Source organism: Manis javanica, chromosome 2, assembly GCF_040802235.1.
Source record: "Manis javanica isolate MJ-LG chromosome 2, MJ_LKY, whole genome shotgun sequence".
NCBI lineage: Eukaryota > Metazoa > Chordata > Mammalia > Pholidota > Manidae > Manis > Manis javanica.
Genome location: NC_133157.1, coordinates 218,045,758 through 218,060,823, shown reverse-complemented (window position 1 = coordinate 218,060,823; position 15,066 = coordinate 218,045,758). Strand labels below are relative to the sequence as shown.

Below are 15,066 nucleotides of genomic sequence, written 5' to 3'. Positions count from 1 at the left end.
GCACTGAAAACGTGCCAGGCATGGTTCTGAGTGCATTGCATGTTTTATATGTCTAATGCTATCTGATACCCACCCCTGTTCCCATTTTACAAATGATGAACCCAACACACTGAGAGGTTAAGTAACTTGCGTGAAGTTTCAGGGCTGGAAAAGGGGTAGGATGGGGTTTGAACTCAGGGGGTGTGTTTTCAGAGTATATGTTTGAAGCCACCACTGCTGACTCCCTAGAAGGGGGAGGAAACAAACATAAACAATTAAGCAAATGTGACAGTTGCAGCTACTCTGGCAGCTTTGAAGACAATAGCACAGGCTGATGAGATGGGCACTCTCTTAGGTTGAGGGGACAGCACAGGCTGTTGGAGCAGATGACATCGAACTGAGAGACCTGAGTGACAGGTGGAGCCAGTCACATGACCAGGAGAGGCTTAGGAACTGGTAGTTCCATGCACAGGGAGCCGAACGTGCAGAGGACCCCTCTGGCTGGGATTCTGAGCCTGCCAAGGGGAGAACGAGCTGTTCTTCAGTAAGCTGCTAAAAGGCTCCATCTTAACGATGAATCACAACATTTGCACTCTAAGTGCTGAGTGACACTTCGTCAAGGTTGTTTCCAAACAGAGAGTTTCTATAAAACTATATTAATTTGAGTTTGGCTCTTAGATCTAGTTGACTCATGATACTTAGGAAGCTTTCCTCCAGACTTCAGGAGTCTCCAAGATTGTGGGGGTGGGTCACTGTGGGATTTTCTTCAGAACATGTAGTCAGTATGCTGGTGTATTCTCCGGGTCCCAGCGAGGTTCTGCTCACAGGGCTGGGAGCAGAGGATGACAGTGCCTGGTCAAGGGTGGCTGCAGGGTACACCAGCCCAGGGACTGGCCAGCACACCCAGACCTCAGCGTTCACATGGGGTCTCCAGCAAAATGGCAATCTCCTGCCTACTGTGGACTTCAGTGCCCTCCTCCACTGAGCCAGGCTAGAGATCAGGGCGTCCCCACACCCTCTTGCTGTATCTTTTGGGACTTGTACCATCATCCCTACTTGACAGATGAAGACGCTGAGGCTTTCCCATGTCCAGCAGCTGTCGAGGGACCCCACTGAACCCAGTTCTGTCAGACACTGGCCATGTCTCTCAACCATCATGTGTTATTGCCGTGCTAAACCTAGAAGGGCCAGTAGGGTCCTTATGGATGAGATTCTAGTTCACCTTTGTAATTTCTTTAAAAAAAAAAATACCTGACCAGGCAAATAATCTGAACAATACTTTGGTGGGCTATTGGTCAGCCCGTTGAGGGTGAGCAGACGTAGGATCAAGAGCTGTGCGCCCTAATGGCAAACTGCTGTCATCTATGCATTTAGTTGTTCGTTGCTGCTCATTGAAATGCAGCCCCCTCTGGGCATGTTAAGGACTGGGACTCAAATTTAAGGAATCCAAGCTGCCTTATTGTGTGTGTCCAAAAGCAGCCAGAATTATTTCTTGAAAAAGATTTACTGCTTCAGCATTTTGACTAACTCAAGCCGACTCACTCTTCCTTTCCCAAAGTAGTCAATTTTCTTTTTTGGGTGAGGGGGGGACATTAATCAAAACACAAGCTGTAGCCCAGAGGTCAACTGGGGGGGGTGCTGCTGCTTGAGCTGCTGGGTAGCCTGCCCCAGGAGACATCCCAGCTGCCAGCGCAGATGGCACCGTGACCTTCTCTCCCGGGCTGATAGCACCTCAGGGTGGGCAGTTTGTTTTGGCTTGGGTGATGTTTTAGGGCAAATCAATTGGTGCCTGAGCATGTGAGTTTCTTTCAGCTGCTTTCAAGGCCCTGCTTCATCCAGCTTCCTGGAGAGGCTCTGGAACCCTCAGAGCAGAGAGCTGGGTAGGCTGCTGGCCTGCGGTGCTGAGGCTGTGGGGAGGATGCCGTTTGATCTGACTTTGCAGAGAAGGTTCTGGCATCAGGATCTAGACAGTTGTGTTTGCAAATTTGATGAGTCAGATAGGTGGAAGTATTTTGGGTTCTGGCTTATTTTCTTTGGCTAGAATTCTAGACCCCAAGACTATCAGAACTGGCAGATGATTTATGATCCAGCCCTACCCCTTCTGCTTTTTGTTGAAGGCCGTTTAGGAGAGGGAAGAGGGGGGAAGGAGCAAGTGAGTATTTTCATCTTCCTTCATTATCCCAGGGCTTTCTTGCCAAAATGAGAAACCAGTTTGGAGATGTTAAAGAAACTTACCAAAACTTACCAAAGGGTGCTATTGAGAGAGCCCTGAGTTTCAGCCCATCACACTCTTAGATATGTAATAGTCACGGGAGTTGAACTAGCTGCCCTCTCAACACTAATAACTCTGCCAAGAAACTTCCCTGCATCATCTCATTTAATCCTCACAACAGTCCTTTAGGAGAAATGCTATTGCCCATCCTCATTTTATAGTTAAAGAAATGAAGCCCGGAGAAAACTTAAGGGATTTACCCAGTGTCACCCAGTGATGGGATAGATGACAAAGCCTGAAGTAGTCACCACGACTGGAGAGAAAGTCTGTATGACTAGCTGGGGAGGGACGGGGGCATCAGAGTTGAGTCCATTGCCCATCACTCCTTGTGCTCGGGCCAGACCCGGTCTTCCTTCAGCCCCAGATCGCCTCTCCTGTTGCATTTGCTGTTTCTGATTCCTTCCACCTGGATCTTTATAGTTAATCAGATAGTTTGATTTCACTTGGTTTCCATGGGAATCTGTGTCTGGTTGTTCACCAGAGCTTATAGGCAATGAGCTGATGTTACCCACAGGACTTCTGGGTGTTGAGAAAGCTGGGGTGGGGGGTGGGGAAGGGTCTCCTGAGGTCCGGCTCCCTCGCAAGAGCCCCCAGTCTGGCAGAGTTGGGGTGGGGGTGCATCTGATCACTATTGTGGGGGCTGACTTTTCTCATCTCTTGGAAGCAGATAGGCTCACAGGGAAAATGGAAATGGTGACCTTCTATAATTTCTTTCTTTCTACACAGTTGCGTCTTGTTTCCATGCCCCCTGACTGAAGGTGGGCAGAACTCAGAGGCTTGGAAATCTTCATCCCACCATTTCCCATCCTCTCCCTCCCACCCCCAGGCCCTCTCCCCCGAGAAGCCACTGGGACTTAGCACAAACCCCAAGTGACAGATGGCCGGAGTGCTCATCTGGGTCAGGGCCAAATGAGGCTGTGCCTCTTCGCTCTCCTCTGGGGGTTCCCAAGGAATGTGCTCCTGGCAGGGTGGGAGGGGAGCTCCTCGTCCACCCAGCACCCGTGGCTGTCCAGCCCAGGCTGTCAGGTCGACCTAGTGTAGACACCCATCTCCCAGTGTCGCAGAACGAGGGCACTGGGCAGAAGCGGGCTCAGGTCAGCTCTAATTTTGCTAACTGTGTGTCCTTGGCCAGTTGCCCGACATGCTGAGGGCTTAGTTTTCTAATCTTTAAAAATGGGGTCGGTGTGGGGAAGGTAACATTGTCCCTAGGGTACCTTGAGCATGAAATAAGCAGAGCATGGGACTCGAAGCAGAGGCCCCATTCCCCCCGCCCTGCTCCAAGGGTAGCTGCTGCGCTGCTCTCTCTCTTCCTCTAATCCACGGAGGGCTTTCCTCCTGCTGCTTTCTTTCCTGGAGGTATGTGGCCATCAGTGTGGGTCCCAGCTTCACGCTGTATTCCCAGGCTGACACCCCGCCCACTGCAACCCTTTTCCTGAATCTGTAACTTCCCTTTTTCACAATGTGATGGCAGCATTATGAACCCAGGGAAATGGAGGGAGTAGCCACAGGTCCAGCTTGACCTCCCTGCGACCTCATCTGCTAGATGTACCAGCATCCCTGCTGCAGAGGGGCTGGGATGGGAATCAGGAGGCCCAAGGGCCAACGCTGAATCTTAGCTCCACCACCTGCAGGAGTGAGCCCTTGGGGGCTGGGCTTCAGCCCCAGAGGCTGGCATTTTCCATCTGTGAGACGGCTGTCCTTATAGCACAGGCTTTATGGTACTTGTTCAGTAAACAGATGGCTGCCCTTACGTGTGGGTATACTCCTCCCATCATCCTTCAGTCTTGATGTACTCCTTAATTAACGGGAAGGATTAAATCAGTGGCACAGCCATGCCAGCCTTGCCCCACCCGCCCCACTGTGGGTACAGCCTAGGAAGCAGGAAGATGGGGAGGCATGTGTTACTTACAAAAAGGTGGTGGTGGGGGGACAAGCCCCTGGCGTTTTCTCTTGGGCCTCTGTTCTCATGATTTGCCTGTTGTCTCAACAAGCCTTGTCTTAATTACCGCTGTGTCTCACTAGCAAAAATCAGCCCTCTTTGCCTGTTGCCTTGGGTGGTCCCCTCCATCAGCGCACTTTGACTGAGGCTTGCAAGACTGGGGAGGGGCAGCCCAGCGCACCAGCTGACCTAGAGCCCGGCTAAGCGGTGTGTCATCCGGAGTCCAGAGCGCTCAGCATACTCCAGGGTCTGCTGGTCAGGGGAGCTTATGGCGGGAGGCACAGCAGCTGGTCTGAGGAGCTCCCGGGATCAGCCTGCCAGTTAACTTAAGCCACTGGGACTGGTGCTTGTGGCTTCGCATTAGCCATCTCTGGGACAGGCGCCTGTAACAACCGGTGTAGGGGAGACACTGTGACTTACAAAACACCTCCTGGTCCCTGTCACGGTTGTAGTCTTGGGAGCAGCTCCATGAGCACATGGGCTTGTTGTTAACCTCAGTTTACCGCTGAGGGAAGGGATTCCCAGAGAAGTATGGTCACTTGGCCTAGGGCACATGGTGAGTGTCTCATAGGATTAGTATCACTCAACAAACTGCCCTAAACAGGGAAATCCTTGCTGTTCTAGATGATCTAGAAGGCCTAGTAATCAGGCTGTGAATGTCACCCAGTCCCAGACTCCGCCCAGCTTCCACTGTTTTCCCGAGAACATAGCTTTTGTACTCAGCCTCGTAAGGTGGCTGCTGAATCCCCATGCATCTTGCCCATGTTCCAGGGAGGAAGCGGATGGAAGGGTGAAAGGAAAATACCAGAAGGCCAAGTTTGACTTTTTAAAAACTCTAAACTCCAGCAAGTTCTGCTGAGATCTCACTGGCAGGAAATAATGGCCCACTTTTTGCTGAACCATCCTTTACTACAAGAGAGATTGGAAAGGGAAAATTTTTATCAGGCACACTGCTGAGAATCCTTTCATAAAGGAGAGAACAAATGTTTGGGAGGCCAACCAACATAGTCTGCCATGGTTTATAAAGCTCCAGAGCCCAGATTGGCAGCAAAAACAGTAAGTATTTAAGGAATACTTAGTGGTAGGTGCTGTTTTCACTCCCAGCTGCTTACAAGCAGTGAGACAGTCGGGAGAGATGCCATTTTACCCTTACCAGTTTACAGGAGTTGTAGACTAAACCTAGGGATTGGTGGCAGGCTGGGGAGGTGGCTGGGAGCAGATACTTGTCCTTGGGGGAGGTGCTATGAAGAAGAAAACAAGGGCCTGCCTGGTGTGTACAGTGGGTTGCAAGAAGGGCCTCCCCAGTGAAGTAGTGTTTGTGCCGAGGCCTGTTCATGTCTGATACACCTGCCAGACCTGCCGCAGGTTGGGGTCAGGTGCATGTTTGGGAGAGAATGGGAGGACAGGTGTTATTTCTGTATTCTTTATGCCACTCACACTGCTTCCCAGAATGGGCTGTGGATTGCTGGTCCTGGGAGATGCTGGGAAGAGAAAAAGGTAGCTACAGTCACATCCGTGGGAGACCTGACTTACCATGTCCCTCTTCAGTGAGTCATGGTGCCCATTACATAGTAAAGGTTTCCTTCTGTCATGTACCACCTGGCACAGAATGTAAAACAGACACCAAAGAGCATAGGTTTGGGACATGGACCAGCTCTTGGGCTATGACAGCTGTGTGGCCTTGGGCAATTACTCACCCCCTCTGGGCCTCTGTCTCCTCATCTGTACCATACGGACAGTTGTACCCGGTAGGTTGTTTGTGTGGATGAGGTTGTAAACTGCTCTGGGCATGGCCTGAAGTCAGACTTGATAGCTGATTATGGCCACTATCCTGCCATCCCATCTACATTTTGAGGGAGTAGCTTTCTAGATTCTTCCAGAGGAGGCTAGAGCAAAACCTGTGGGTTGACCTCTCTTGTGTGGCCCTGGCTGGATCAGATCCTGTGGGCAGGGATTTTTGAGACCTGGCGTGGAATGTGGAAGAGCTGAGGTGGGAGTCTGGTTGGGGGAGGAGGCCTGGCCAGAGGGGGGCCCTCGGTGCCCTCTCTTTGGGAGACCCGGGTGGGGATGCAGGCCAGGTTCCTCCCACAGGACACTGGGTGGTGACTCATCCTCACAGGGACAGGACCGAATGTTCCCTTGGGACTGAAGAGCACAAAGGCTGGTATTTGTGAGTGTTTTGACTCTTCCCTCCAGTCTCAGGCAGTCCTCTTGGTTTTGGCCAGTGGAGAGAGAGCACGAGGGCTGGCTTGGAACCGTGTGTGTGTGTGCACGTGCACGCGCACATGCATGAATGCGTGACATGTGTGTGTATGTATGCATTTGTGTGCATGTGTGCTTGTGTGACTTACGGAATGGGACTTAGGCACCAGGAAGACCATGCGTGCCTTTCCTCCTCCCACCTGTGTGGGCTGGTGGGTTCAGAGCTCAGGGGAGGGCTGGTGGGGACCAACTCCTGCATGATGGCCAGGAGGGCCAGGCCCTAACCCTGGCTCTGCCACTGTAAGCCATGTGACCTCGGGGAAGCCTCCTCAGCTCCTTCGGCTGGGTAGTGGGTTGACAATCTTGCCCACGGCTGTGGGTGAGGCGGGCTCTTAGCGAATCTTATCAATTACCTCTTTTAGGTGTAGGAAACAGCTCCATACCTGCACACCTTCACTATGTCACTTGCACTTTTTGAGAGGCTCATGCAGTCCTAGGGATTTCACTCCAATCCTGGGAGATTGCATTCCAGTCCTGGGAGATTTGACACCCATGCTGGGAGATTTCACTCCAGTCTTGGGAGATTTCATGCCAATCCTGGGAGATTTCACTTCAACCCTGGGAGATTTCACTCCAATCTTGGGAGATTTCATGCCAATCCTGGGAGATTTCACTTCAACCCTTGGAGATTTCACTCCAATCCTGGGAGCTTTACAGGGTGGGGGGAACTTGCTGAGAATCTCAGCTAATTAAGGGGTGGAGTGCAGCCTGAATCCAAAGTAGGTCAGTGGACTTTCTAGAGAAGTTATGTTTGCTGTGATCACGCAAGTCTCGGATCTTCACCCAGCGAGTTCTCAGCACCTTCTGTGTGCCTGGCAGTGTGCTCAGGCAGCTGTGCCAGGATCTGAAGCTGTAACAGTAAATGGGCAGAGGCAGCCCCTGTCTTCATGGACCGATCTGCTACCAAGGGTATATAATTTTAAGGCCTCCAAAGAGATAAGGACACATCCGTCACCCATCCCTGCCCTTGGTGCCAGCCTGGGCTGGGTGGCTCATATCTGCCACCAAGGTGGTGTCCAAGCACCACATTAAAATCCCCTGCTACTCTGTATGAAGAATCCCCCTGCCTCCGGTCCTGTGTTCCAGACCACAGGGGCATCTCCTCTGCTGAGCTGGCTCACTCCTGTCTCACAAGTGGGGACCCAGGGTCTCAGGGAGTTGGGGAAGAGCAGAGCTTGGATTTGAATGAACCCTGATGTCCCCAGGCTGGTGGGGACACTGCCTGACCTGGCTTATTTTTAGAGGATGCCATGTGGGTCAGCTGGGGAGACAATAGAGAATGTGGCCCTCACAATGGCCCACTGTTCTCCCAGAGGCCTCAGGGCCAGGACTGGGCCCACCAGATGATCTGTGGCCCCCACCCGGGGCCTGGCTGCTGTTTCCTTGCCTGTGGATTTTTCCAGTGCTGGTCTAGGTCCCAGGGCTGTTCCCATCGCACAGCAGGAGTGAGGTGTTGGGTAGTGAGCGGAAGAGAAAGGGCCAGGAGATGGGCCATGTCTGTGCTCAGGGGACTTACTTTTTTGCCGTGACAGGCAGGTCGCTCAGGAGGACCCCTGTGCTGGGGGTGGGTCCAGTCACTAACAGGGAGCAGGGGGTCCTCTGTGCCATGGCCTGTTTATTCCCCTCCTTGTCACCTTTTGCATCCACACTCCCCAAGGGGGCTCTGTTACACTCTCTGTTTCACAGAGGCACGATTGCAGTCGCGGCAACGTACCCCTTGGTTTCCTAACTTCAGCCTTGCTAGCTTTAGGGGTCTTCAGAGTGGGGGCTGGAAGCCCCGTGTCTCTGTGCCTGGGGTGGGGAAGAAGCAGTAAAAATGGCAGATTTTGCACTTTCCTGCTCTGGAGATAGAGCCTAAGAATCCTGAGCCAAGTTCCTCCGATTCACAACCATCAACTTCAAAGAATGAGGGCCTACCCTGGCTACCCTCCACGGCACTTGGGCCCCCTGGTGGGTTAGAGCCTCGTTCTCACTGTCCCAGGGTGCCTCGTGTGTCTCAGGCAAGCTCTTGGTGCCTTTTGCCACAGTCCTGGGGCCCACTCCACTCCCTGCCACCAGTTTGTGAGTTCTTATCTACTCATCTCTGTATACACCGCACCCTGGGACTGAGGCATATACTAGGTGCTTAATAAATGTTTATTGGATAAAATTGGGCTGGCTTAAGTTTCATAAGAAAGAAGTGAGCTGAGGTGAGATTTGATTTGCAACCCATAGACAGTGTGTGTGGCCACATCACCCTACCTCGGAAGGTCAGGGACCAGGGGCTGTGGGCACAGCCCCTGTGGTGTGTCCTGTGGGCAGCCCAGCATCCTGGGGTGGCAGGTCCTAGGTCTGCCCCATTGCACAGACAGAGCTGTGGAAGAGTGACTTGCCCAGGTCCTCTGGGCTCCTAAGTGGCCTGGCCTGTCCCTTCTCACCCATGAAGCGTGGGTACTGACCTTTCTTTCTACCACAGTTTGGCAGCAATGGATGTGGCTTCTGTCATCAGGTCAGATGGCCTCTGGATTCTGTGTTCCTTCTTGGGAAAATAACATTGAGTGTCTAAGGTGGCTTCCTGAGGCATGAACATGGTTTGACTTTTTGAGCCTCTGGAGTGTGAGAGAGAAAGAAGCAGGAGATTGACAGTCTGGGTGGGTCCTGCGTGTGACTCTGGGTGGCCAACTTTTATTTCCCTGAGCCAGTGTCACCATCTGATGGCTCAGGGACATGCCACCCTTGAGGGGTCTTGTAGGGATGAAGAACGCAGAGGGAAATGGCTCAGCATTGTGCCCAGCACTCAGAAGGTGTCCTGTCCTCAGTAGGCTGGCTGTCCCTGCCCCCTACCTCTGATGGGGTTGTGGGGACCCAGGCAGGAAGCATTTCACAGGGAGAGGTCACTGCCCTCAGGGAAAACGCTCAGGCAGAGTGAGGGTCCTTTGAGCTTCTGAGGACCTGGAGGAAGGTGGGGACCCAAGACAGGTGTGGGTTGAAGTCAAGCAGAAGAGATGGACTGATAAAGGTTCACAACCACCCCCTTGTTGAAAGTGAGAAATTGGTCTATGAATGAGCTGAGGTGCTTGGGATCAAGGCAAGGGGACTTTTTTTTTTCAGCATAGAGAAAAGGTCTTTAGCTCTTCAAAAACAAAACAAAATTGTGGTTTAGTACTGAAAAGTGTGGGGTGACTCCTGCATGAGCCCCTCAATAGGAAGATACACGCTGGAGAATGGCCTTGACCAGGAGAAGAAGGACCTGGCTGTCTGAAATGGATAAGGCCTTGTTTAGGGTTCTATTGATTAATTTGAAATGGCTTAAGGAGGTTCAGAGGTTGTTGGCCCATGTGACTGAGAATCCCAGGCAGTGGATGCTGTCACCAAGACTTCTCTTTCTCTTTTCCATCTCTGGGCTGGCTGTGATTTCAGACAGGCCCCAGCCTCATGGTAACAATATGGCTGCTGCACATCCAGCCCTCTCAGCATTGCTGGGTCAAGTCCAATCCATTTCCCCAGTAGCTAGAAGTGAGTGTGGTTGGCTCTCTTTGGCTTGACCCGACTCATGTGCCCTCCCCTGAACCAGTCCTATAGCAGGGAGGTGCCATGCAGGAATTGGGCTTGGCAGCTAGGGAGGAATCATTGTCAATAGACCTTCTAGGATGGATGGTGAGAGTGTGATGATTCCCAAAGGGAACTGGGGGTTGTCCTTGCAAGTAGGGAGTGAATTTGGTGCAGCCCCATACCATCAGATGTCCATCACAGGTATAATAACCTGTGGGACAGGTGAGATGTGGGAACAGCTAATCAAGGAGGCTTATGCCTTGATAACCTCAGTTTTCCAGATGGAGAAAATAAGGTCCTGTGCAGAAAGATGCTCTGGGCTGGTGCCTTCAAAAGGTTTTGTGTAGTTCATGGCCCTGTCTGAACCAGGACTCTTTCCTCTGCCTCCCAGTTGAGTTCTCCTTTCCCTTTCCTCCCTGGTTTTCGGAGTGGTTCCTCAAAACAGTCGGAAACCCGCTGGGTCTGTGCAGCCAGTGATCACAGCCACGCTCGTGCTGCAGGTCCCTCATGACGGAGCCCTGTCTGCTGTCTCTCCTCAGGAACAGGACATCGAGACTTTACATGGCTCTATTCATGTCACACTCTGTGGAACCCCCAAGGGAAACCGGCCTGTCATCCTCACATACCACGACATTGGCATGAACCGTAAGTTCCTAGGAGCCACTGTTTTATGGTGAGCCAGTTCCCATGGGGGGTGGAGAAAGAGGACAGCTAGGAAGGACTGGTGCTGGGGAGTCCGGTTGTTTCTCTTTTGCTGGGACTTCCTGGAGCTGTTCTGGGAAAAACTCTTGCCACAGGCTGGAAGGACCTGGAATGCACTGCAAGGGGCATGGAGCTGTCTGTGAGCCTGGGGGTGCTGGGAACTCAGGGACCCCCCTCCCAACCATGTCTGTATGTGGCAGTGACTTCTTTGAATTAATTAATGTGTCCAGTGGTTTTTAGTATTTTCAGAGTTGTACAACTATCCACACAAATTTCAGAACACTTTTGTTACCCTGAAAAATGCTGTGCCATTTACCTATCCACCCCTAATCTCCCATACCTCCAGCCCCTGGCAATTTCTAATCTACTTTCTGTCTTTAAGGATCTGCCTATGCCAGACATTTTTTACAAAGTGAATCACACAATATGTGGTCTATTGTGACAGGTTTGTTTATAATGTTTTCAAAGTTCATCCATGTATCAGTACTTCATTCTTTTATGCCAATGGATATTCCATTGTCTGGATGTACCACATTTTGTTTACACGTGCTTTAGCTGATGGACACTTGAAATTGTTTCCACTTCCTGGCTGTGATTATGCTAACTATAAATGTCTACACTGAATTCTTGAGATTGCCAGGGATTGGGACCAGATGTGTGCTCCTTGTTTTTCACATATGCTAATGGAATAAGATCTATTTAATTTTAAAATTACACAGAATAGGAGTGAATCTTTCTGTGATGATTCAGAAGGCAGTGACAGGGATTCCCAAGAATCTCTGTGAATTTGAGTATTGCAAACTGAATGCTTCCTTGATTATTGATTGACAGACTGACTACCTGGTTTACATTTTTTTCCTATAGTTTGTGAATAGCTTGAGGCTGGGATGATGTCAGTCACCGAAAACCATCTCTGCTCACTCTCACTTCTCTTTGATCTCACTTCTTCCCCTATGTGTCCCCCTTGTGTCCACGATGTAGCAGTTCCCAGGCTGGGTACGTTTGATATCTATCACCTTCTTTTACTGGACCCTGATGAGGAAATGGAATTATGGTGTTTTACTCCCCCATTTTAGAGAGGCTGATTATTAGCCATAGTGAGCTAATTATTGTAGCAGAAGGCCCCAATATATTTCTTAACACAATATATTTCTTACCCTTGTAACAACAACTTAGCGGGCATGATGTGGGACATCTTCCATGTGGTGATTCAGGGACCCAGGCTCCTTCCAGCTCATGGCTCCACCATCCCCTGGGGCCTCAGAGGTTTCTTCCAGCTCCTTTGCATCTGGCAGGTAGATGACAGAAGAGAGAGAAAGCCAGAGGGTTGGTGGGCAGGTGCTAGGAGGAAATGGTGAACCTTACATGCTTTTGGCTGCCTCCAATTCCAAGGGAGGCCAGGAAATGAGTCCGGTTGTGTGCCCAGGAGAAAAAGGGAACTGGTTTGGTGACCAGCTGGCTCTCTTTGCCTTAGGCCCTCAGCATTTAGGAGACTCATCCAAGACCTCATTAGAAGTGGGAGGGCCCGTGCTTTATTTACTATGCTCCTTGTTTGAAAATCATGTGTACCCTGGCCAGTATCCCCAGTGTGAGAGTTTAGGAGACCCAGAGAAAGAGGCTCGGCAGAGCAGCCCCACCTCACACCAAGGCCATCATGGCCATGACTGGGGGCTGCAGCGGGAGTCCCTTCCCAGCACCAACTGGAAGTCTGACATTCACCCACCAGCAAGTACAGGAAAATTCATTGACCATCCCCACCTCCGTGCCCACTTCCCGGCCCCGTGGCTTAGTCTTGCCCTTTTCTTACCAGAGGAAAGTGAGACGGGGAAAAAAGATAGGCTTCTTTCTCATAAGTTTGTTTCTCTAGCTGAACAGGCGTGAAACAAACAAGGTGAATACCCTTTGCCACAGAGGAACCTAATTTATTGTCTCCTGATTTCTGCCTCTTCTCTCTTCCCTGCCCATTATCTAGACAAAACCTGCTACAACCCCCTCTTCAACTCCGAGGACATGCAGGAGATCACCCAGCACTTTGCTGTCTGCCACGTGGATGCCCCTGGCCAGCAGGACGGTGCTGCATCCTTCCCCATGGGGTAAGGGGGAGTCTCGTGCCCCAGGGGAGGGAGAGAAAGCCGTGCAGGGTGGAAACAGGTGGTGGGGGAGGCTTTAGGCTGGCTTTTAATTTTTGTTGCAGCATATGTATAAAACCTGAATTTTACCATTTCAACCATTTTTAAGTGCACAGTTCAGTGGCACTAAGTACATTCGCCTTAGTGTGCAGCCATCACCACCATCCATCTCCAGTCAGGACAGAGGCAGGAGAGGCCTTGATAAGACTGGGTAGTTAGGCGAAAGATCTAGAAAGCTGGGGAGAAAAAGAGCAAAAAATAGGAAGTAATATTGATAAGTACTTCCCATGGTCCAGGCTTTATAATTTTTATTCACACATGCCATTAATGTTTACTCCTTGTGGCTGGTGTACACGGCTGGTGGTGGTAGCTCCGTCTTCTAGATGAAGACACGGAGGTGCAGAGGGGTTCAGGACCTTGTTCAAGGTCACACAGCTAGTTCAGTTGGGGGAGGTGGGGTTTGGGCCCAGTCTGCTGACTGTAAGATTCATATTCCCTTGGGAGCCTGGGGCTGGTTCCCGGGTGTTGACACTGCCTGCTCCTCCCCAGCATGCGGCCAGCGTGGAGGAGGCAGGCCTCTCGGGGCTTACCGCCAGGCTGTGATTAAACCAGGATCGGAGCAGGTTCTGAGGTTTAGAGAACTCCAGAGGGGCTTTCTCGGCATTCATACATAGATCTTTTTTATTAGCGTTCTGGATTATCCTTAATAATTAACCTTTATCAGAGAAGAAGGGACAGGACATCTAGCTCTTGGGACCAGCACCAAAAATTCAAAGCTGCTTAATACAGTGGGACGTGGTTAACTGTTAACCAGAAGATTAAGCCAAAGGTCTGTCAGCAAATCCATCTTGGGGTGAAGCAATTGTTTGAAAGCCTCGGGGCCACCCAGTGGCTCTTAGCTCCCCGTGGGGAGGCTTGGGATGTTTTTGTTCAGTTGGCCGGGAGGCCAAGGTGCCAGGGGCTTGTTCCCCCAAATTACCAGGCAGTCCCAGTGTGTGGCCAGTGGGAACAGCGGTCTGCACTGGCCTGGCTTGCTCTGCCTCACTGGTGGGGGTCTCCCAGGCCCTGCAGAGCACCCCATCCTGAGGCAGAGGCAGCAGGCTCCTCCCAGCCCTGGAAATAGCTTCTTATGCCTGGGGGCCTTGCAAGTAGGATCAGGGTGCTCCCTGACTGTGTACCCAACCCCAGGAGCATGGAGGGAGGAAACCCCGGGGCCTAAGTGGCCTCCCCAGCATCACCTTTGGGGGCTGCTGGCTCCAGACTGAGTCGTGGCCATTTCAGAAAGAAAATGGCTCCATTTATATGTAGCTACACAGGCCAGGCTCCTCCTGGCTCTTTCCAGAGCGGTTGCACATGCTGGTCCCCCTGCTCAGAGTACATTTCCTGTGTTCTTCACTCCTCAAACCCCATGACCCCTTTGATGTTACTTCCTCCAGGAAGCCCTCCCTGACCACTTGATCAGAACAGGGCTCCCAGTCAGTGTCGCCATGCAGCTCCTCCACCTCCCTCATGGTCACCTTTGTTGTTAGTTACACTCGCTTGTTTCGGCTCCTGTACTGGACTCTGCCTTGCTCACATGGTGTCCCGTGACCGCACCGGGAGCCTGGCATGAGCAAGGACCAGCAATCGCTCTGCGAGAATTCCTTCATGTCTGCTCTGATTCCTCTCTGCCACGGCAGGCATCATGAAATGCCTTGTAGTCGGCATCACCCCTATTCCCTCCAGCATCCTGGAGCCCCTGGTTTTGAGGGGGCATCTTGAACGCTGTCCCACGGACCTGCTCAGAGGATCATGGATCTTTGCAGGTGTTTGCTCCTAACAGAGAGAGCCTTGCCTTATGGACCTTCAAAAAAAAGGACCAGGCTCCCTGATGATGGCCAGGCCTTAGTGAAAGGCTCAACTCTTCAAGTTCCTTCTGGGAAAACAGGAGAGAGAATGCATGGGAACTCTGACTAGGGTTGTTGGCATCTGGCAGGGCAGAGGCCTTTGGCCTTCTTTCTGTAAATTCCAGGGAGGTAAGTGCATACTTGCTGCTGAGGAGACAGAGGGAACAGCATGTGCAAAAGCCCAGGGGAAAGTGGGCCCAGAACCAGTAGGTAATCTGGGAGGCGAAACCTGGGTTCAGACACACATGGTAGGCAGACTTGTCCTTGGCCAAGAGGGAGGAGCCAGCCTAGGAAGTGGCCCCATATAGTGCCAGAGGTTGTCAATTGGCACAGCCAGTGGGAAGGTGGGAGCAGTGGGAACAAGAA

General features: G+C 51.6%; 1 protein-coding gene across 2 annotated transcripts in view; it reads left to right on the top strand.

The window, feature by feature from the left end:
• Window positions 1–15,066, top strand: part of NDRG1 (N-myc downstream regulated 1) — a 54,156-nt gene that overhangs the window by 17,684 nt on the left and 21,406 nt on the right. The window contains exons 4-5 of one of the 2 annotated variants that reach the window (XM_017646730.3): window positions 10,523–10,628; window positions 12,658–12,778. In XM_017646730.3, coding sequence (XP_017502219.1) covers window positions 10,523–10,628; window positions 12,658–12,778 — 227 coding nt within the window. The remainder of the gene's footprint in view (window positions 1–10,522; window positions 10,629–12,657; window positions 12,779–15,066) is intronic. The other variant, XM_073230164.1, reaches the window with a different exon arrangement.